General features: G+C 43.6%; 1 protein-coding gene across 9 annotated transcripts in view; it reads left to right on the forward strand.

Annotated features, from left to right (window-relative positions):
• Positions 1–24,580, forward strand: part of LOC119966517 (disco-interacting protein 2 homolog C) — a 687,551-nt gene that overhangs the window by 166,337 nt on the left and 496,634 nt on the right. For 7 of the 9 annotated variants that reach the window (XM_038798337.1, XM_038798340.1, XM_038798339.1 and 4 more), the window contains exon 2: positions 16,501–16,644. The exons of the other annotated variants lie outside the window; for them this stretch is intronic. In XM_038798337.1, coding sequence (XP_038654265.1) covers positions 16,501–16,644 — 144 coding nt within the window. The remainder of the gene's footprint in view (positions 1–16,500; positions 16,645–24,580) is intronic. 9 annotated transcript variants of the gene reach the window in all.

The following is a 24,580-nucleotide window of genomic DNA, read 5'->3' on the forward strand; positions in this document are numbered from 1 at the left end:
AGAGTAATTTTGATTGTTGGATAGAGAGAACACACGTAGCCCTAAGGGAAATAAATTCTGGAAGAATTTAATTGAAAAGCCCTCCAGTAGTTAAACCTACGTTGAAGAGCAGAAGTTGCAACAGCCAGACGGGGAGTGGAGATGATTGAGGTAGTCCATATATCCAAACTCTTTTTCTGTCAACCCCATAAACCCAAGAATAATAATTTGTTATAATAATCTTTATTGGTGTCACATGTAGGCATACATTAACACTGCAATGAAGTTACTGTGAAAATCCCCTAGTCGCCATATTCAGATACATGGAGGGAGAATTCAAAATGTCCAATTCATCTCACAAGCACGTCTTTCGGGACTTGTGGGAGGAAACCGGAGGACCTGGAGGAAACCCATGCAGACATGGGGAGAACGTGCAGACTACGCACAGTGACCCAAGCCTGGAATCGAACCTATGTCCTTGGTGCTGTGAAGCAACAGTGCTAACCACTGTGCTACCGATAAAAGGTGCTAAGGTGAAATGAAGGCAAGTAGTCAGGAAAGAGAAGGGGCAGCTGGGAATGTGCTAGAAACTTCTGCTCAGAGCAGGAGGGAAAGTGGTGAGGGTGGAAACGATATTCAGAGGCTCGAGTGTTTCCAGTGTGGACAAAGTGGGACACATTTGCTGAAAGAATACCCTACCTTGGCCCAGTCCCCCGCTCCAGCCCCGTAATGTACCCAACCATTGAACACCCAGGTGCAATTTACCATTGCCATTCCACCTAGTAGTTGCAGCTGTACAAATAGAACTGGCCAATGTGGTACCGGCGAGAGAAGGAAACAGTAGTGAACTACTATTATTGTGTATATATTGTTATAAATAAAGTTATTTTCTGTTTGTCTCAAACACGTGCTGTCTACTCTATACAGGCCTTGCAATATCCTGTAAGTTTCAATAAGATCCACCCTCATCCTTCTAAACTCCGAGTACAGACCCAGAGTCTTCAACCGTTCCTTGTATGACAAGCTCTTCATTCCAGGGATCATTCTTGTGAACCTCCTCTGGACCCTTTCCAAGGCAGCACATCGTTCCTTAGATACGGGGCCCAAAACTGCTCACAATACTCCAAATGGTGTCTGACCAGAGCCTTATACAGCCTCAGAAGTACATCCCTGCTCTTGTATTCTAGTCCTCGACATGAGTGCTAACATTGCATTTGCCTTCCTAATTGCCGACTGAACTTGCACGTTAACTCTTTCCCCATTTAGAAAATAGTCTCTGCCTCCATTCCTCATTCGAAAGTGCATAACCTCACACTTTTCCACATTGTATTCCATCTTCCACGTCTTTGCCCACTCTCCTCGCCTGTCCAAGTCCTTCTGCTTACTCAACACTGTCTGTTCCTCCACAGACCTTTGTATCATCTGCAAACTTAGCAAAAGTGCCTTCAATTCCTCCTTCCAGATTGTTAATGTATATTGTGAAAAGTTGTGGTCCCAGCACTGAATCCTGACCACACCGCTAGTCACCAGCTGCCGTCCTGAAAAAAACCCTTTATCCCTAGTCTCTGCCTTCTGCCAGTCAGCCAAACATCTATCCATGCCAGGATCTTACCCTTAACACTATGGGCTCTTAACTTATTTAACAGTCTACTATGTGACACCTTGTCAAAGACCTTTTGGCAATCTAAATAAATCACGTCTACTGGTTCTCCTTTGTCTAACTTCCTTGTTACTTCCTCAAAGAGTTCTAACAGATTGGTCAGACATGAACTCCCCTTGGCGAAGCCGTGCTGACTCAGTCCTATTTTATCATGCACTTCTTTTCAAAAAAAAATATTTTTATTCTCCTTTTCCACAATTTTTCTCCCGAATTTACACCCAACAACAAATATCTCAAATCCCATAACAGTAACAACGATCCCATCCTCCCACCATGCCCAGACATCAGCCCGCATGTTAACATAAACAAATGACAAAGAAAAAAAAAGGAATCCGGGATTACCCATAGCCACCCTCAACATACACAGCCCGCACCCTCCCCCACCCAAACTAATGTTCGATGTTATCCAGTTCATGAAAGTGCATAATAAATAGTGCCCATGACTTGTAGAACCCCTCCGAGCTTCCCCTCAGTTCGAACTTAACCGTCTCAAGGGTCAAGTATTCCAACAGGTCCCCTCGCCATGCCAGGGCACAGGGTGGAGAGGCCGCTCTCCATCCCAGCAGGATCCGCCTTCGGGCGATCAACATCAACGAGGCAAAGGCTATGATATCTGCCTCCACACCCGTTTCCAAACCTAGCTGATCCGACACCCCGAATATGGCCTCCCGGGGACCCGGGTCCAGCTTCACATGCACCACCTTGGAAATTACCCTAAACACCTCTTTCCAGTACTCCCCAAGCTTTGGACAGGACCAAAACATATGAACGTTCACACACATCTTCTACCCCTTCAAAGAATCTGCTCATCCTTGCCCTCGTGAGGTGTGCCCTGTACACCACCTTCAGCTGTATCAGCCCCAACCTCGCACACGAGGTGGAGGCATTCACTCTCCGGAGCACCTCACACCAGATCCCGTCCTCTATAACCTCTCCCAATTCTTCCTCCCACTTCGCTTTGATCCCCTCCAGTGGTGCCTTATCCTTTTCCAACGTAGCTCCGTATACCGCTGACACTGTCCCCTTCTCCAGTCCACTTGCCGCCAGCACCTCCTCCAACAATGTGGAGGCCGGTTCCTCCGGGAAGCTCTGTATCTCCTTTCTGGCAAAGTCCCAAACCTGGATATACCTAAACACTTCTCCCTGCTCCACCCCATACTTCGCTTCCAGCTCCCTCAATCCTGCAAATCGACCCCGAGGAATCATGCACTTCTCAGCACTCCACAATCTCATCTTTAATAATGGACTTTAAAATCTACTTCTCCAGCCTCATTTTCCAGTGGTCCAATGTTTATTTTTGCCACTCTTCTACCTTTTATATATTGGAAAAAAAATACTTCCTGTCTTCTTTTATATATTTTGTGTAAGCTACCTTACACATATTTAATCTTCTAACCCCCCACTCCCCCCCTCCACCGTATCGCTTTTGTTGTTGTCCTCTGCTCGTTTTTAAAGGCTTCCCAATCCTCTGGCTTCCCCTAATCCTCGCCATTTTGTATGCTTTGTCTTTTGCTTTTATGCTGTCCTTGACTTCCCTCGTCAGCCATGGGTGCCTTGTCCTCCCGTAGCATGTTTCCTCTTCCTTGGGATGAATTTCTGTTGTGGCTCCCAAATAACCCCCCAAACCTCCTGCCATTGCTGTTCCACTGTCTTCCCTGTTAGGCTCCCCTTCCAATCAACTCTGGCCAGCTCCTCCCTCGTGTCTTTGTAGTTACCCTTATTTAATTGAAATACCGTAATCTGATTCCAGCTTCTTCCCCTCTAACTGCAGGGTAAATTCTAACATACTGTGGCCACTGTGGTTCCTTCACCTTTTGTCCCCTAATCAAGTCTGCCTCATTACACATCACCAAATCCAGAATTGACTGTTCCCTCGTAGGCTCTATCACAAGCTGCTCCAAAAAAACATCTCTTGGACATTTCACAAATTCCTTTTCTTGGGATCCACTACCAACCTGACTTTCCAAGTCCACCTGCATATTGAAGTGTTCCATGATTATTGTAATATTGCCTTTTTTATATGCCTTTTCTTCTTTGGTCTTCGAGTTTTTCATGTGGAAGATTGACAAAACAGGATTGCAAGTGTTAAGGAATTATAGACCAAACAAAATGGCAGTCTTTTAACCTCCAAAGACTGGATGGTGTGTGATGTATTTGTCTGAACAAGACCTGAATCCTTTCCCAAACTCACCTCTGTTTTTAACAGAGGCAAACAGCGGTTCGGAAACCAAATTGATCCAGGCACCATGTTGTCACTTAAAATATTATAATTTGTTTGCTTTTTTTTATTTTTGCTCTTCATTTGGAATCCTGAAGCAATTACTGTCAATCCAGCAAAAACCTATGAACTTACCCACTGAATTAAGTGTGCCTGGCAGGGAAATCTATCCCTTTTATGTCCCTCCCCACCACCCCAACATCCCCCTTAGGCCTCTGATTTCATCCCCAATCTTTGAGATTTGACAACAGTCTTTCTCTCGGTCAGGATTATGCCCTGCTGAATTCATTGCTTGCCACTAACTGCTGAAGTTGCATCTTTTAAAGGAGTTTTTTATGGTTTAACAATCTAAAACACTATTTAAACCACAGCTATGGACTATGGCTTTACGTGATGTGGAGATGCCAGCATTGGACTGGGGTGAGCACAGTAAGAAGCCTTACAAACCAGGTTAAAGTCCAACAGGTTTGTTTCGAATCACTAGCTTTCGGAGCATTGCTCCTTCCTCAGGTGAATGAAGAGGTAGGTTCCAGAAACATATATACAGACAAAGTCAAAGATGCAAGACGATACTTGGATTGCAAGTCTTTGCAGGTAATTAAGTCTTTACAGGTCCAGGAGAGAGGGATAGTCACAGGTTTAAGAGGTGTGAATTGTCTCAAGCCAGGATAGAACATAGAACATAGAACAGTACAGCACAGAACAGGCCCTTCGGCCCTCGATGTTGTGCCGAGCAATGATCACCCTACTTAAACCCACGTAACCCGTATACCCGTAACCCAACAATCCCCCCATTAACCTTACACTACGGGCAATTTAGCATGGCCAATCCACCTAACCCGCACATCTTTGGACTGTGGGAGGAAACCGGAGCACCCGGAGGAAACCCACGCACACACGGGGAGGACGTGCAGACTCCACACAGACAGTGACCCAGCCGGGAATCGAACCTGGGACCCTGGAGCTGTGAAGCATTGATGCTAACCACCATGCTACCGTGAGGCCCCGATAGTTGGTAGGATTTCGCAAGCTCAAGCCTGTTTAGCACACTGGGCTAAATCGCTGGCTTTGGAAGCAGACCAAGGCAGGCCAGCAGCACAGTTCAATTCCCGTAACAGCCTTCCCGAACAGGCGCCGGAATGTGGCGACTAGGGGCTTTTCACAGTAACTTCATTGAAGCCTACTCGACAATAAGCGATTTTCATTTCATTTCACTTCAGATGGTGGGGAGTGAATGAAATGCGACATGAATCCAAGGTCCCGGTTGAGGCGGTACTCATGTGTGCGGAACTTGGCTATAAGTTTCTAACTTGGCGATTCTGCGTTGTTGCGCGTCTTGAAGGCCCGTGTATGGCTTTACATTGGACCAGTGCAAATGAGTTGTAGTGTACGTTTGGAGCGAGGGTTGGCTTGCTTTTGAGCACCGTTGATGGAGGCTTGCCTCTCCAGACAGATTCAGTCCACTTTAGCCCAAATTAAGTTTTGGAAAAAGCACTTTGAAATCAAGTGTGAGTACTATCTATACGACGCATTGGATCCACCTGCTAAGGTTTCTATGGCAGTGCCTTAAGCACTCAAATTTTACTTCATAGAAGGGTATGATCCTGAAAATATTATAATCTCCAAGCTACACATCTGTTTGACTTGGACATCCATCGTCTTTTCGCTACTGGATCAAAATCCTGAAACTTCCAACCTAAAACCTTTGGTGGGAGGTGGAATTTCACTTCCCAGACTACAACAGTTCAAGATGTAGACCCACCACCGCTGTCTCGAGGCCATTGAGTGATGGGCAAATATTTGCCAACTTTGTTACTTGTCCTTTCATCCTGAGAATGAATAATATCACTGTCAGCCAGCAAGTTGGATGCAGATGGCACTTGCAAGAGGAATTACAACAGTTTAATTTACAGCAAACTGAATCTGTTTAAAGTGAACCGTAGCAAGCAGAACATCTTGGCGAAACTACCGCAAGGTCTACCGATTAAAAACAGAATTACTTTTCCGGGAAAACGTGGTGAGTGGAGGATACCTAATATTTCCTTGGCTCCGTGTCAGATATTGTTTGACAGCGTACTTGTGAAGTAGCTGGAGTGCATTTTGTTAACCTTAAAATTTAGAGTTGCCAATTATTTTTCTTCTCCAATTATGGGGCAATTTAGCGTGGCCAATCCACCTAACCAGCACATCTTTGGGTTGTGGGGGTGAAACCCATGCAGACATGGGGAGAATGTGCAAACTCCACACGGACAGTGACCCAAGGCTGGAATTCGAACTCGGATCCTCAGTACCGCAGTCCCAGTGCTAACCACTACGCCACATGCCGCCCCGTTTTGTTACATTAAAGGTGCTATGTAGAAGCAAGCTGTTGATCGTTAGTTCTCTCAAATTGTGCGTAAAATCGATCCCAGTCACTCAAAGCAGTGAGCTCTCCAGGCACGATTGAAGGAAAAGTACGCAATCTTCCATTCTGGCTAGGAATATTGATATCATTCTGCACAGCTATGAAATAAGAATCGCCATTAAGCCTGAATCATTGTACCAGTATGCATTCAATAAAAGTTCTGAAGAAAGAATCTAAAAAGGACAGCACATTTTGAAAATTATCATCTAAAATGCTTTGTAACAGTTTGTTTGGAGATTAATTAATTACGCTCATCTTTACCTGGACTTTAACCTGGTGTTGTAAGACTTCTTACTGTGCTCACCACAGTCCAATGCCGGCATCTCCACATCATGTTCCAAGTGACAGCCTTAAAAAAAATAATCGCATTGGATCTTGCACAACTCTTTTTGCTTATGAGAAAAAGATCAATTTGTGCCAGCCAGAATTTTATACCTTGTCATATTCCTTTTGCAGTAGGGATTGAGTGCTTCGCAACAGTTGAATCATTGTCCCAGAAAATCTGAAATGAGAGCTGGCTCCTTTCTCTCTCCCTCCGGAATGCTGATCATTTCTGCACTTGTTTTCTGGTGACTGATGTCATCAATTTTGGAGTTCTGTAACATTTATCACCACTTACCACATGCTGTGGATGGATCGGGATTTTTTTCCCTTATAAGTGTAACTATGAGCCTTAATGATTTTTACTACGTAGATAAGCAAATGTGGTTGGATTGTTTTACTGTGTAGAATAATAAAATCTTGCATTTGTATTCCTATATATTTATAGGTTGCATTTATATCAATATCTTCAGATTTGTTTTTCAAAAACAATAAAGTGATATCTTGAATTAAAGATCTAATAAGTGCATTGGCCCAGATTTTGCTCTTGAGAATAATGACGACTTATCAGGGTTCAGCATTATTATGGCATAAATCAAATTCCAAAAGTATATGCTTGTGCAGTTAAAAGTGGAAATCCGAAGTTGCAGTCTGATTTTCCTATCAGAAACGGGTACTGAACAAAGAGCAATCTCCCAACATCTTGTGTATGTGTTTATTGATAATTCATTGATAATTCACTGATAATTCACTTGAAGTGCAGCTTCTTCCAGGGCCTGCCCAGGTTATGGGCCGTCATGCACTCCAGCTTGGTACTGTGTTCGTTCTCTCTCTCTCTCTCTCTCTCTTTCCTCCCCCCCCCCCCCCCCCCCCCCCCCAGCTTTATTTCAGTGGTACCTTTGTTAAAAAAATTAGATTACCCAATTATTTTTTCCAATTAAGGGGCAGTTTAGTGTGGCCAATCCACCTACTCAGCACATTTTTTGGGGTTGTGAGGGGCGAAACCCACGCGTACACGGGGAGAATGTGCAAATTCCATTCGGACAGTGACCTAGAGCCGGGATCGAACCTGGGACCTCAGCGCCGTGAGGCAGCTGTGCTAACCACTAGGCCACCGTGCTGCCCTGTTTCAGTGGGACCTTGACAATAGGGTTACCAACTGCATGGACCAGAAAAACATACATTTTATGCCTTCAGATGTAATTCGATTTTTTAGCATTGTGGTAAGTTTTAATTTCTGCCAAGAAACCTCTATGGGGCTGAAAATTAAATTTTACAAATGTGGAGTATCATTCCACCAGAGTGTAATAGACATTAGACATTTTTTAAAAAGGCATTTTTTTTTAGCTTTTTCTCTATCAATTGCATGTTTCCATGCTTCTTTCATTTGCTTTAGTACATGACTAAATATTCTCATTTATACTTCCTGGTTTAAAATCTGTGTCTGGTTGAAAAGCCATACTGTTGCTTGTGCTCATACGTGTACAAATCCACTCTAGGAGAGTGCCACACTAGACTAGAGGGATGAGAAGTTGCTGTTCCAACAACTATGAAAATTCTGTGGGAAGTTTCAATGTTTGTTTTTGCTACTGGCTGCCAAATCCAGGCCATGGGGATCCACACAAGCTTATACGTTATTTTCACAGTGAGACAATTCTATTTCATGTTGTACCCTGTGTCAACAAAACAAAAAGAGATTGCTCAGTTTTTAATTGTTTTTAAAATTTAGAGTATCCAGTTATTTTTTTCCCACTTAAGGGGCAATTTAGCATGGCTAGTTCAGCTACCCTGCACACCTTTTTGGGTTGTGGGGGTGAGACCCGTGCAGACCCGGGGAGAATGTACAAATGGAGAGTGACCCGGGGCCGGGATCGAACTGGGGTCCTCAGCGGCATGAGACAGCAGTGCTAACCACTCCACCACCGTGCCACCCTAGAGATTGCACAGTTCAATTTTACTGCAGGGGGAATGGTATGTGAGATCCCTGTTCATTGGATACGCTTCCAATTAAGGCCAATCTTCTCCAGCATGCAGAATGGAGCGAATCCATTTCTCTTGAATTTAAAACAAAAAAGATCTGGCCAGAAAACCAAAGCAAATGCATAAATTATGCAACCATAAGGTAGCAGATGTCCCCATTCTGCTTTCCTTTGATCCTTTTCGAGTGTTTCAGAGGCTTTTCATCCACCCTTTCTGTTACCTACTTTATGCACAGCCCCTAATTAAATAAAGAACATGCGTTAATATTTTGACAACTGCAGTTTGCCCGAAAGCACTTTGTAGTCAATGAAATATGTTTTGAAATGCAGGCACTACCATGATGAGCAGACATGCTGATAATTTGTGCACAGAAAGGTTTCACGTAGAGCAATGCAATAAATTACTCATTAATCTGCTTTAGGTCATTTTGGTTATGGGATACATGTTGACCAGGTACTACATTAAACGGTAAGTCTTGGATATGTGGCCAAATTAAACTTAGACAGGAAACCTTTGGAGAGGTGATAGCTTTGCTAGCATGTACACATTGGTTGTGATGGCCGAGTGATTATATTGCTGGACTCATGACTTCGAAGCCTGGACCATGCTGCTCATGATTTCATACCTCACCGTGGTAGTTGTATACTCAATTATTTAAATAAATCTGGAATAATGATGGTGAAAATGAAATAACCAGAGTATCTTGAAACATCCACTAGTTCTCTAATAGTCTTTTAGGGAAGACCATCCTTACCTGGTCTGGCCTATACGTGAATGCAGGCCTACAGTAATGTGATTAACAACCCTATCAAATGGCCGAGCAAACCACATAGTTGTCTCAAGGCCATTCAGTGAATGGTCAATAAATGCTGGCCTTGTAGGTGACGCTCACACCTCATGAATTTTTAAAAAAAAAATAATTTTTATTGAAAAATTTTGAATTTATACAACAACATCAAACCATACTAAAATACCAACAATAGCAATAATGACAACAATCATGAACCTTCGCCCCTCCTCAATGAACAACCCAACATATTAACAACAACTTAAATTAACACAATGTTAAGTTACATAACCGTAGCGAAAAAAAATAGAAACTATAATAAGGAACACCCCCCCCCCCCCCCCCCCCCCCCCAGGTTGCTGCTGCAATTGACCAAGATACCTATCTTTGAGCCAGGAAGTCCAGAAAAGGCTGCCACCGTTTATAGAACCCTTGTACTGATCCTCTCAAGGCAAATTTGACCCTTTCCAACTTTATAAATCCCGCCATGTCATTGACCCAGGTCTCCACACTTGGGGGCCTCGCATTCTTCCACTGCAGCAAGATCCTCCGCCGGGCTACTAGGGACGCAAAGGCCAGGACACCGGCCTCTGTCGCCTCCTGCACTCCCGGCTCCACCGCAACTCCGAGAATTGCGAGTCCCCACCCTGGATCCAACCACCCTCGACACCGTCCCGGCCACCCTCTTCCAGAATTCTTCCAGTGCTGGGCATGCCCAGAACATATGGGCATGATTCGCTGGACTCCCCGAACATCTGGTGCACCTCCCCTCACCCCCAAAGAACCTACTCATCCTAGTCCCGGACATGTGGGCCCGGTGCAGCACCTTAAATTGGATGAGACTGAGCCTCGCACCTGAAGAGGAAGAGTTGACTCTCTCAAAGGCATCCGCCCAAGTCCCGTCCTCTATCTTCTCCCCAAGTTCCCCCTCCCATTTAGCCTTCAGCTCCTCCACTGATGACTCCTCCACCTCCTGCATTACCTTATAGATGTCAGACACCTTCCCCTCTCTGACCCACACCCCCGAAAGCACTCTGTCCATCGTCCCCCGCGAGGGCAGCAAAGGGAATCCCTCTACCTGTCGCCTAGCAAACGCCTTTCCCTGCAAGTACCTGAACATGTTCCCTTGGGGAAGCCCAAATTTATCTTCCAGTTCCCCCAGGCCCGCAAACCTCCTGCCAATAAACAGGTCCCTCAATTTACTGATGCCTACCCTTTGCCACCCCCTAAATCCCCCATCCTTGTTCCCTGGGATGAACCGATGATTGCCACCCAATGGAGCCTCCATCGGGCCCCCTGTTTCCCCCCCTATGCCGTCTCCACTGTCCCCAGATTCTTAGGGTCGCCGCCACCACTGGGCTCGTGGTATAACTCTTAGAGGAGAGCGGCAACGGCGCCATTACCATGGCACCCAGGCTCGTACCTCTACATGACGCCATCTCCATTCTTTTCCACGCCGCCCCTCCCCCTCCATCACCCATTTACGCACCATTGACACATTGGCCGCCCAATAGTACCCCAAAAGGTTGGGCAGCGCCAGCCCGCCTCTATCCCTCCCTCGCTCCAGGAAAACCCTCTTCACTCTCGGAGTCCCATGTGCCCACACAAAGCTCAAGATACTGCTAGTCACTCTCCTAAAGAAGGCCCTGGGGATGAAGATGGGCAGGCACTGAAAGAGGAACAAGCACCTCGGAAGCACCGTCATTTTGACGGACTGCACCATCCCTGCCAACGACAATGGCAGCATGTCCCACCTCTTGAACTCCTCCTCTATCTGATCTACAAGCCTGGTGAAATTATGTTTGTGAAGAGTCCCCCAGTCCCTGGCCACCTGCACCCCCAGATACCTAAAACTCTCCCCTGCCCGCCTAAGCGGGAGCCTACCAATTCCTTCCTCCTGGTCTCCAGGGTGCACCACAAACACCTCACTCTTGCCTAAATTTAGTTTATAACCTGAAAAGGTCCCAAACTCAGCTAGCAGCTCCATCACCCCCGGCATCCCTCCCACCGGGTCCGCCACATACAGTAACAGGTCATCGGCATACAACGGCACCCTATGTTCCTCCCCACCTCGCACCTAACCTCTCCACCTCTCTGAATCCCTCAACGCCATCGCCAGCGGCTCGATTGCCAATGCAAACAACAAGGGGGACAGGGGGCAACCCTGCCTGGTCCCTCGGTAAAGCCGGAAGTACTCCGACCTCCTCCCATTCGTGGCCACACACGCCATCGGGGCCTCATTTAACAGCCTCACCCATCTAATAAACCCTTTACCAAATCCAAACCTCCCCAACATCTCCCATAAGTACCCCCACTCCACTCTATCGAAGGCCTTCTCCGCATCCAGCGCCACCACTATCTTTGCCTCCCCCTCAATCGCCGGCATCATGATGACATTCAACAATCTCCGTACATTCGTGTTCAGCTGCCTTCCCTTCACAAACCCTGTCTGGTCCTCGTGTACAACCCCTGGCACACAGTCCTCTATCCTGGTGGCCAGGACTTTTGCCAGCACCTTGGCATCTACGTTGAGGAGAGATATGGGCCTGTATGAACCACACTGCTGGGGGTCCTTGTCCCTCTTTAAGATTAACGAGATCAGCGCCCGCGACATCGTCGGGGGCAAAGCCCCCCCTTCCCACGCTTCATTAAGTGTCCGCACCAGCAAGGGGCCAACTAGGTCCACAAACTTTTTATAAAATTCCACCGGGAACCCATCCGGCCCCGGTGCCTTCCCTGACTGCATCTGCCCGATCCCCTTAACTAGCTCCTCCAGCTCAATCGGCGCACCCAACCCCTCCACCTGCTCCTCCTGCACCTTCGGGAAAGAAAGCCCGTCGAGGAACCTCTCCATTCCCCTCCTCTCCCCCGTTGGCTCCGACCGGTACAGTTCCCCGTAAAAGTCCTTGAAGACCTCATTCACCTCTACCCCCTTCCGCACCACATTCCCACTCTTGTCTCTCACTCCAACAATTTCCTTAGCCGCATCCCGCTTGCGGAGCTGATGAGCCAGCATTCTACTCGCCTTTTCACCATGTTCGTACACATCCCCTTGTGCCTTCCTCCACTGTGCCTCCGCCTTTCTAGTGGTCAGCAAATCAAATTTAGCCTGCAGGCTGCGCCTCTCCCCCAACAGTCCCTCCTCTGGTGCCTCTGCGTACATCCTGTCTACTTCCAGCATCTTTCCCACCAGTCTATCCATTTCACTCCTCTCGCTCCTCTCCCTGTGTGCCCGGATGGATATCAGCTCCCCGCGAATCACTGCCTTCAGCGCTTTCCAGACCACCCCCACCTGAACCTCCCCCGTATCATTCACCTCGAGGTACCCCTCAATACTTGCCCGGACCCTCCTATACACCTCCTCCTCCGCCAACAACCCCACATCCAACCACCACAACGGGCGCTGGCCCCGCACCTCCCCCATCTCCAACTCTATCCAATGCGGAGCGTGGTCGGAGATTGCAATGGCCGAATACTCGGCCTCCTCCACTCTCAGAATCAGTCCCCTACTCACCACGAAGAAGTCTATCCGAGAGTAGACCCTATGTACGTGGGAGAAGAAAGAGTACTCCTGTGCCCTCGGTCTCACAAACCTCCATGGATCCACCCCACCCATCTGGTCCATAAACCCTCTCAGTACCTTGGCCGCCGCCGGCCTCCTACCCGTCCTAGAGCTGGACCGATCCAGTGAAGGATCCAACACCGTATTGAAGTCCCCCCCCCATGATCAGACCTCCCGCCTCTAGATCCGGGACCCGTCCCAACATATGCCTCATAAAGCCCGCATCGTCCCAATTTGGGGCATACACACTAGCAAGTACCACCTTCTCTCCTTGTACACACCCCATGAATTAATAAGAACAAAATAATTGATTGAAGACCGTCATGTCAGTTCAGTTTCCAGGATTCTGAACCCAGGATTAGAACCCTTCCTTCTAAATCCTGACCCTCAAAATTTTTCAATTAATTATTTTAATCCAGTATAATTTCCTACATCGTGACTAATCTGTTCTCATGTAATGGAAAAAAGTGATGATGTTTCCCTTGATGTCGATGCAATAAGTTTGTATGTCATAGCTTAGTTGTAGAGTCCTGATACGCTCACTGTTTTTGCTTGGCTCTGATTTTCCACCTTTATTCATATCCTTATGTCTTTTTTAATACCCATAGATCAGAAAGCAGTGAAGTTTGAAGACCTTGCTATACCTCACAATATTTACCTGTCGTTTTTTAAAAGGTTATAAATTGATAGAGTGGGTCCAAGTGACAGAATGCACCTGTTCATCATCTTCTGTATGCTGCCCCATCTTCACTTGAACTTCCACATTTATGCCACTGACGTCCACCTGTACTTTATTTAAAAATTCTTTCATGGGATGTGAACAGTACTGGTGAGGCCAGCATGTGTTCCCATCCTTAAATTGGCCTGGCTATTTCAGAGGGTAGTTAGTCAACCACATTGCTGTGGTGGTCTGGAGCTGCATGCCAACCAGCCGAGGTAAGAATGGTGGATTTTCTTCTCTAAAGGGCATTATTGAACCAGACGGGTTTCTATGACAGCTGACATTGGTTTCATGGTCACCATTACTGTGACTGGCTTTCAATTCCAGATTTATTGGTGGGATTTGAACCTTTGACCCAGAGCATTAGCCTAGGCCTCTGTCTAGTGACATTACACTGCACCACTGTCACCTCCAATAGTATAATTTGCTGGATTGTACAACATGTTGAACATTTTGGCATTGTGCAAGCTTTACACATTCTTTTTGACTCTTAGCTGCATTGCATGCTCCAGTTTCCAACTCTGAGCAACTGTTATGGTTGCCTCTTGTTTTACCTACTGGTGAGAATTTTAGTGTTCTGATGATGCATACTATCAAATCAAATAATCAGGGAAGTTGTTCAGAGCCCTTGTCAAGCTTGTGCGATTTGGGAGAGCCCAGGGATGGTTTGGTACAGTTTCACATGTTACGTTAGGTTTTCCAACTCTTAATAAAAATGCGTTTCAAAATGTTCGTTCAGTTGATGGATACTCCGGATTATGCATAAAGCTCTCATAGAGAAATTGTAGTTGGGCGAAATTCCTGCAGGTATATGAAGTTACATGCATATAGGTGAAAACAAGTTGGTGAATTGTAATCAAATTAAGGGGCCATACTAAAGTATGCATGTAAGTAGGCGGTTAATGTGAAGAGCACACCAGCTATGTCTGCATGTTCTTGGGCTTATCATAAACAACAGACTAAGGCTATAGGTTGGCCCGTTGGGTCTTTCCTGCTTAGTTTTGTTCAGCGTCTTTGTTGGGGCATTGCTGTAGCTTTGCCATGCAAGGGTTTGTTGGCCTGAATGTTTTAGTACATTAATGGATTAGTAGAAGTCTAATCATATTTCTCTTAAATTATTTAAAGTGTTCTTTGTTTTGGATTTGCTTATTGAATTTTTGAATCATTTTTAGGTGGGCTTTCTTACGACGTCTGTAAATTGGTAGCTTTTTGCTGCAGTTTCTGAAAGTACAAAATTAAGGGGAATAACTGGCAAACTATCAGACTCTTATGGAGGTTGAAGTTTGGAATAAGATAGTTAACGGATTTAGAATATCTGAGTTTTTGATTAATTTTCAATGGAGGATCACAATCTTTAATTTTTAACTTCACAACGTTTTTTCGCAGCTACATTTGGGTTTATAATTTTAGTGTCAAGTTTTTTCAATGCTGGATTTTTTTAAACAAACACTTGGGAGAATGAGGAGCAGCAGCAGAAGACCGCAGGTATGGGGAGCTGCTCATATACTCATTGCTACTCAACCTTTTGGCAAAGATCAAGTGTCAGATGAAGCTCAAGATGAGGTGCAATTCCTTTTCTTGTCAGTTTGGAACTTGTATGTCTCTCTCTTGTGTTTTGAATTGTTTTTTGGAAAAAGCAATGAGATGGATTAAGTGTTTGCCCTGTCCACTCTGCGCATTGGCTTTGCAACTTTAAGGATGGGATAACAAACAAGAGATTATACCCAATGGATGGGTTATGCAGTCCAAAGGTGGCTTTCTTGGAGCTCTCGAAAGAGCAGCACCTCAGAAGGCTGCACTTCTCCATGCAGGGTGTTGCTGAGCATGCCAGATTCCTGAAACAGAACCCACCACCTATTGGCTTTGCCAATGGCTGTTAAAGTCAATCCGCCTCGCTGCTATGTCCTTTACCAATTGACCAGCTGAATAATTTGTGGTCCCCTGAGCTTTTCTTGGTGATGGCCATTGAAGGCCGCCACTTCTAAGTGCTGTTCAACATTGAGGAGTACTGTTCATCAGTTGAGGGAGGATAATAGATGGATTTGCCATGATTGGCTATGATTGTATTTTATCGGTGGATTATGCTGGTTGGGCCCCATGGTCCACTCCTCCTATTTCTTATGTTCCTGTTTGGTGGATTTGACCTGTCAGTGGGCATGACATATATAGAAATGTTGATGGAGGAATCTGTGACATTGGCTGAAAGGTATGTTTTGTGAGGATGACCATGCTTGATTGTTGCTAGCCTGTGGGGCTGCTCTCCCAACTTTGGCACAAGGCCCTTGATATTCATGAGAAAGACTTTGAAAGGTTAATTGGGCTGGGTGTGCCTTTGTTGTGTCCATCTCCAGTGACTGGGTTGATGAGCGATGCTTGCATATTACTGTTGCCATAGCTCTTAGTTTGACATTTCTGGTGAATGGTCGTGCTTTAAAAAAAATAATACTTTTAAATTTAACCTTCGTACAACCAAAGTAAATAACGCAAAGTTAGAAATGTGTCTTTAAAGATCAAAAAAGGACAACTCTTTCTGAATGATAAATGCAGATAAAGTGAAACATTGGCTATATGATATGGAGTTTTGACTTTTTTTAAATGTATAACCAAGCAAAGCTGGCAGTGTCAAAAATTAAAGGCAGTTCAGTTGGCCTTTTGGAGACTAGGGTGAAAGCATTGTGCCGCTGATATTGAGAGCTTTGCTCAGGAAGTTCCGATGCATCACTTCCTTTTTTTTGGCACTAACAAATCAAACTTGGATATACAAAATTCTGAAATTGTTATTTCTTTGACCCTATGCGATTGAATGCGTTTACTATTAAAACAATAATTGGAAGAAATGGTTGCAACAGAACTTTATGTCTACCACAGGAAGTGAGGCAAAGGAATTTCCTAGGCACGGCTGCGAAGAAGCAAGGCACAATGGCACCGTCCTGTTATCCAAACATCCAACTGAGCTGCACCCAATTACTGACAGCACCTTTGTTCAACTAGATACAAAATCTAACTATAATGGTGAGTAATCCTTCAGCATATCCAGAGATAGAATTAGGGTAGAGCTGTCCTTCAGTGTTGTGGTTGTGTTCTTGATTGGTCTCTGTTTGTTTCTTGTGGTTTGTTAGAATATGCTTGCTGCACATCGCGTAAATAATATTGTTGCCTTCATCTTGTAATTGTCTTTGTGTAATTCAAGCATTAAAATCCACAATTGAGTGTCCATCCTCAAGAATACAAAACACTTCATCTCCAAAAAGCATGCTCTGTTTTTTGTTTTGATGTATGCGTTAGTAATGTGAAGTTAAAACCCAGACAACTCTTGTGTGCTGTTGTGAAAACAAGAGCAAATAAGGATGGAATTAATGACCCTTCATCAATAGCTTATTATAGCTGATCAATTATTAACTGATTTAAATAGTGCATTATTGTAGCACGCTTTCATACTTTGAAAGTATGATGTACAATATTATGATTCTACCATCTAAATTCTGCAACCCGCATATTTCAAACCTGTATGATAAGTTGTCAGTATCATACCTTACAACTTTGTATTACAGTGATTTTTACAAATATACTTCTGGATCTGTCTTTCTGCTGTTACATATCTTTAAAAAAATGTTGAATAATTTGCATTTTTTTTGAGGAGCAGGGGAATTGAGCGTCCTTTCAATGGCTCCTGCTCTGCAGGTTGCTGTTCATCATTCGAATCCATTTGGGCTGGTAGATTGGATTAAGCCACTAACTTTGTCCCTGGTTATCAATGCCACTCCATAACCGGCTACAGGTTGAATGAGGTGTTGTGGTGTCTTACCTTGTTATGTCTTCGATAAAATGTTTGTCTTTTTGTTTGGTGTTCTACCCATCAGCTGACTGAGAAGATGGGCAACAGTAACCAAGCTGAAGTGGTATGCTGATGATCCGGTTGAGAGTCTAGTGTTGAGGTGCCAGCCATATGAACTAATTCTGTAATACTTCAATATTTATAGGTGGAATATAGCAATTCTTAAAAATGAATCCAAGACCTTTGTATTGATGTATTAGGGGATTGGATTGATGTGAGTTCAATAGTCTTGATAAGAAATTGCTTGTAAACTGCTATACTAATGAAGTTGAAGTCAATAGTTTAGATTTATTCTTCCAAACTATAATTTTTTCTGTGTTATTAATTCACTGGTTATAGAAAGCTACAATCTTATTAAGAAGGCTTGTATTTTCTGTAGAATCATAGGATGGTTAAAATACAGGAGGAGGTCAGTCCTGTCGGTGCTGGTCCTCTGAGGAGCAATTCACTTCCTTTCCTTATTTTCCCAGCCCTGCATATTCCTCCATTTTAGATAATTATCCAATTTCCTGTTGAAGGCCTTGATTGCATCTACCTCCGCCACACATGTCAAAGTGTGCATTCCAGACCATAACCAGTCCACTGCATGGAAAGGTTTTTCCTCATGTTTCCATTGCTTCTTTCGTCAGTCACCTTAAATCTGTACCCTCTGGTTCCTAATCTGCCACCAGTTGGAACAGTTTCTCCCTCTGTCCAGCTTCTCATGATTTAGCATACTTCTATCAAACCTCCTCCTGACCTTTTCTTCTCCAAGGAGCACAGTCCCCATTTCTCCAATCTTTTTTTACTTGACTGAAATTCCTCATGCCGGGAATGATTCTCATGAATCCTTCCTGCACCCTCTCTACACCTTCATATCTTTCCGAAAGAGTGATGCCCAGGATGGGACACAATGCTTCAACTGAGGCCGGACCAGTGTTTTATACATGTCATGTTTTAAAATTAGCATGCTTCTAAATAGCCAAAACATATGTCGAGGTGTCGAAATTAAGAGTATACTGAGTTTACAATTGGCAGCTCTGGAAGCAATGTGTCCTGCAGTTGATGATTTGAATTTTATTTCGCGGGATTATGGGCAACACGGGCAGTGCAACATTTATTACCTTTCCCGTAATATATCCGGTGTATGTATTTATTGAAAACTAATTTACTGTTGCTCTCTGGTATACTTGACAGGTTAGAGCTGCTGTCCACTTATGTTGCTCTGAGCAAAATCTCAGATTTATAATCTTTGTTTGGAGGGGGGAGGGGAACCGTATGCATTTCTAATAACTTCTGAAATGCCATTTTATTGGGCAAGCTATTGTGGCAGATTGTTTACGTGCTTTTGTGCTTCATCACTTAGTGAGTGTTAGGTTCTAGACTTGTGCTTCTAATTTCACCTGCAATCCATTCCTGACTTCACGCAGTGCATTAGGGGAAATGCTTAACAATTCAGAAATCATTTTAATGGGGGAAGAAAGGGGCATGGTACTAAGCCAGATAGATCAAAGATAATAGGTTCAACCATTATTCAATTCCTTGGTCAGTGGTGAGAAGGCTCAAGCTATTTGTGCCCATAAACTAGGGAGGTTAGAAATGAGTTGAGCACATGAAGGAAGGTATGTCTTTGTGAGCTATGATTATTTCCATTCTGATGCACTCCACGGTTCAGTAATATGTTCCCATTAACCGTTGTGGCACCGTTAGAAAACTATTTGGAAACTGCACTCCGGCTTTGGGAGAAGACGGAGAAGAGTTGGAATTTTATTTTGTTAAATTAGAGTGTGACTTTGAGGAGATCCTAAGTGCCCTCATTCAGTCTGGCAAGGGATGGGGGAGTTGAAATGACATGAGAGAAGAAGAAATAGCTATTTATTCCACATTCCCCATAAAATATAGAACTATAACTCCTTATAAGTGTCAGCTGCATTTCTGTCCCGCACATTGAGTTGGTCTGAATGACAATGCATGACTCACATGATATAGCTTATTGTGACAGTCATCACCATAACAATAACAGATTTGGCCCTGACCATTTGCAAGGGAACAGGCTCCGGATAAATGAACGAAAACCAGTTCAACTGGCAATCCTGTGACTAGAGAGTTGCTATGACCAGAGAGTTCCAGACCAAAGTATAGGGCAAGTGAGTATGTATGTATGCAGGTAACACTCTGGTGGTCCAGAACATCACTAGCAGGGGAGTAAGGTGCTAAACTGCCTTTCAGATAGATCTTAAAAATCATATGGTACTATTTGAAAAGAGCATGGAAGATTTTCTGGTGTCCTTGGCAATATGTATCTATCAAAGAGCAGCAAAAAGATGTCACTCGGGTAAATGACCAGGTAATGTTTGTAAGATCTTGTTGTGCACCAATCTATCGGCATGGCAACAGGTATTACACTTCATAGGTGCTTTGGTGGCTATGAACAGCTTTGGGATATTCAAAAGATAAGGAATGCAAAATTATTTTTACTATTATTGGAAGATGCTGTCACCAGTTCAAAATTAATTTGAATGAGTGAAAGCATCTACCTGGAGCAAGTTTGGACGTTTTATAAGTTGGGGTCACCTGGAGATAGTGAATAGCCATCAGCACCGTTGGTTTTTGCTTTGAGGGCTAAGTTTATGTCTCCAGGCTTAAAGACAAGAGGCTGAACACTCCTTTTGCTTATACTGGATATGTGAATTTTCATCTGCAGTTCCCTGAACCCATGGATAGTTCAAAATGCTTAATCCTCCAGAGCGAATGTTGTGCTCATATCCTGATATTGGTCCGAAAGCTCAGTTGTCAAACTGTGGCAACGAGTAGGGGCAGGTTTTCATTTCCTCTACTACTTCAGTTGGAAGCATCAAATGCTGTATTCACCCCTGGATATCATTCTTACATTGAGATGCTTTGAACTGCTCCTGTTGTATGGAGCATGTGAAGCGATGAAGAAGGATAAATTATTTACCTCATCCTTGGATATAAATCTGACAGTCTTAGTCACCTTCCCCTTGTATGGAATATAATTTTGGTCAAGAGCGATGGGCCAAAAGCACATACACTCTTACTTAATATAAAAACAGGCTAACACCATCTATCAGTAACATCAAGACATTATCATCTGTGTGTTTGGCCCAGACTTATCAAGGCAGCACCACTCCTCCATTGTGATGTGAATGCTTGTTATTCAGCGAAATAAGACCCTACAGGGTAAGTAATCTGCCTTTTTAAGCTCTTTGCTTTTTCAGTTACCTCTTCTTTTAAAATGAAGTGTCATAACCCTGTCATATTTAACACCAGTTACCATTTACTATTATCTGCCTTGGGAAACTGGGCATCATGATCAAAGACAGCTCCCACCCGGGTTATTCTCTCTACCAACCTCTTCCAGATGATACAAAAGCCTGAGAACACGCACTAACAGATTCAAAAGCAGCTTCTTCCCTGCTGTTACCAGACTCCTGAATGGCCCTCTTATGGATTGAACTGATCTCTCTACGCATCTTTACTGTTGTAGCACTACACTCCGTATGCTTCACCCGATGTCTACATCTATGTATTGTGTATTTATTGCATCTCCTATGTTTTTCATTTATGGAATGATCTGCCTGAACTGTATGCAGAACAATACTTTTCACTGTACCTCTACACGTGACAGTAAATCTAAATATTATCTCACGATCATGAAGGCAACATCATCCCTTTGTGAGATTGTTTTCAATATGCCATTTTTCCTTGCAAAAATGTAACTTTTGAACAACTTGTCGCATAATATTTTTGCTCTTGGATTTAAACAAAAGCCAATAATTACAGAAAACCTCAATATACGGGACAGCCGCAAGTTATACCTCGTCTTAGTAAAAGCTATTGACAGTTACTGTAGATGGTGATTGTGAGTATATTAAAAATAAGCTGTTTTTAAGTTGTAGTCACTGTTATTGTTTAGATTTATTTCCATGAAATGATACTTGAGCTGCACTCTGCTTGTAATTAGCTTAAGATGTGAATTGAATGGCTCATCAACTCCGCCTGGTCACATAGGTTATTTTAACATCCATCCATGCTATTACAGTTCAAATTTTCTGCTTCCCTGTTTGTTTGTTGTTTTCATTTTTTGATGACTCCCCAGAAGGTAACGTATCTTTCCCAGACCTCGAAAGCAGACAGATAACTCTGCCATTTTCAGTTGTAGGAAAACTAGTACCGGCGTACTTAGCCCGGCTACTTTAGCTCCACAAGATAGCACATGAGGCACTTGTGGCAAAGGTAAAGTCACATGTTGCCATACTTACTACATGCATGAATTATTTTGACAACGGCATTGAGGGCACAATAGCAAAGTTTGAATGGAAAGTTATGTTCAGAGTTGTGTAAGACTGCATAGCAGAGCTATCATGATGGAAGATACGTGGTTCAGTGCAGAAAATGTGAAGAACTCTGTAATATAGTTTGCAAGCACGGGTACAGTACCTCAAATCTGGCTGGCTGAAAACTGGGCGTTTTTGAGTGGGCCATGCAAGAATACCCCATGGAGATGAGCGCGTAATTAAAGTTTAATGGTTTAAGCAATCAGCCCCAAAAGATTTGTATTGTTCTGCTAGTTTTAATTAATTAATTAACCACAAATCTACAATAGAAGGCAAAATTCTAAATGTGCCCTCTGGCCAATAGTAGAATGAAAAATAATATGGATGCTTCCATGCGGTATCGCTATGTCTTTCAAACTTTTTCCCGGGACCCACTGTTGCCAACTGGCCGACCTTCGGAATCCACGCCAGCTTCGCTTACCTTGAATACATTGGGTCCTAATGAGTAACTGGGTGCGAACTTAAAAAAACACAAATACTACAAGATTCCCCCGAGAGATATTTTACAGTTGTTAACAATCATAAATTGGACTTTGCATAAACATTTTTTCTCTCTGTGAAGAGACCACCCCTCCCCCAACCACCAGTGAAATATCGAAAATCATAAATCTTCAGCTCCCAATTTCACAGTCAAACTTATTAGGGGCATATGTTGGTTTTACAGAAGCAGTAAATTGACGAGGCAATGCATTTCTTGCACGCGTGCCCAGCTGGGCTCTGACTGACCAACAGGAAAGGAAAAGCAGCAGCTCAGACTGAAAAATGAGACTTCACATAATAATGTGCTGTACTGTTCTATGCTCTATGCTCTAAAACATTCCAATTTTTAAAAAAATGATAAAATACATGTAAACACTATGAATGCTCTCAGGATAAAGGATATTCAGATTCTGTTTCCTTGCCGTTGTGCGATGATTGTGACCATGTTGCATGCAGTTGTTATTCTAATATCTTATGAAATAAGTTGGTGGATCAGAAAAACGTCCAGCACACAGAAGTCATACGAAACAGCTATTCGAATAAAATGCATCAGTGCTGACACCATTATACTCTATGCTCTGAACACGGTTTTTTTTTCAAAGAATGGAGCTGGTGCATGTTTGCATGACTTTGTGTTGGATCTCTTTATGTCTTGGCTTTGGAATATCACAGATGGCCACTGAAGAATATCTGCCACCTGGAAATGAGGGGAGGTTAATTTACCTTTCCATCACCTGGATTTATTTCTCCCACCACAATAATAATAATGATCTTTTATTGTCACAAGTAGGCTTACATTAACACTGCCATGAAGTTACTGTGAAAAGCCCCTAGTCGCCACATTCCAGCGCCTGTTCGGGTAATGAGCCGGTATGGGAATTGAACTTGCGCTGCTGGCCTTGTTTTACATTACAAACCAGCTATCTAGCCCACTGAGCTAAACCAGCACTTTTAAGTGTGGTCCAGGAAGGATGGATTATCTCAATGGGGCATTGGCTGTCCCGATATAATGGATAATTTAAATCCAAGCACTAGAAATTTTAACGCGACCGCTGGCAATGTTGCAACTCTCCCACCTGCTCCTTTCCGACTAGCAACAGCTCATTTCTGTAATTGAGGTGATTGGCAACTCAACTTTTCTGAGGAATACCATAAAGTACAGCAGCTTACCCCTGTAGCCTAAATTCCCCGCCTTCAGCTCTCCTGTACAATCAGTCGCTGCATCAGCTTCACTCCTCATCTATTCTCTTGTTTCTTGCCTAAACTTCTCTGTTCTTTTTCTGCCTCCCTTCATTGTGTTTCTTGCCGTTCACATTTTTTGCGACCTTCACGACCCTCCTTTTCTTTTTTTAATAAATTTAGAGTACCCAATTATTTCTTTTTCCAATTAAGACGCAATTTAGCATGGCCAATCCACCGAAACTGCACATCTTGGGATTGTGGGGTGAAGCCCACACAGACACGGGGAGAATGAGCAAACACCACATGGACAGTGACCGAGGGCCGGGATTCAAACCCAGGTCCTCAGCGCCATAGTCCCAGTGCTAACCACTGAAAGACAAAGCTATTTTCAGTAGAGTTAGAAAGCGAAAATAGTGGCTTTTTAGCGATAGTGCAGGATTATGAGAAGAGAAATGGTGATGAATTGTTTCCACTGCTCTGGCCATGGGAGCACACAATTGTCACAATCACAAGAGTTAAATTAAGGAATCTTTACAGAAGGAGTGTAGAATTCGCCACAGCAAAGATTTTGCTGAAAGAGTCCGTACATTATTTTAAAAATGAATTGAATAAGTGCTTGAAAATGGGTTTGGGAGCAAGCACTGGCATGGAATTAGAATGTATGGTTTGTGGACAAAAATAGTGGCACAGACTTAATCGGTTGAATAATTTGTAGCATCCTGTCATTCTGTGAAATAGGCTTTAGGCTGCAGAGTGTTAAATTGGATTTTATTTGTTATGCATATTTAATTGCAGCTTTTACAGGTTTCAAATGAGGACCTCCTTCAGTATGTTGATTTAATGATTCAGGAATACTATTGGAAGAATACATCTGGGAGTAACTGCTTGTATGTCAATTGTTAACCTTATTCTTTTGGAGAAAATATTGCCAGTTAAGGCATTTTCATGTAAGTTCTGAACTGGAGTGAAGAATGATCTTTAGCTGTATCAATACATCATCTGAAAGCATTATCCTTCCCAGACAGTCATTAGTATACATTACGTAGGGTCGGCGTATTTCGAGAGGGCAAGGGTGAATTTGCTGTTTGCTTTTCATTGAACCTGGAATGTGAGC

This window comes from Scyliorhinus canicula, chromosome 5 (genome assembly GCF_902713615.1).
Source record: "Scyliorhinus canicula chromosome 5, sScyCan1.1, whole genome shotgun sequence".
In the NCBI taxonomy this organism is placed as follows: domain Eukaryota; kingdom Metazoa; phylum Chordata; class Chondrichthyes; order Carcharhiniformes; family Scyliorhinidae; genus Scyliorhinus; species Scyliorhinus canicula.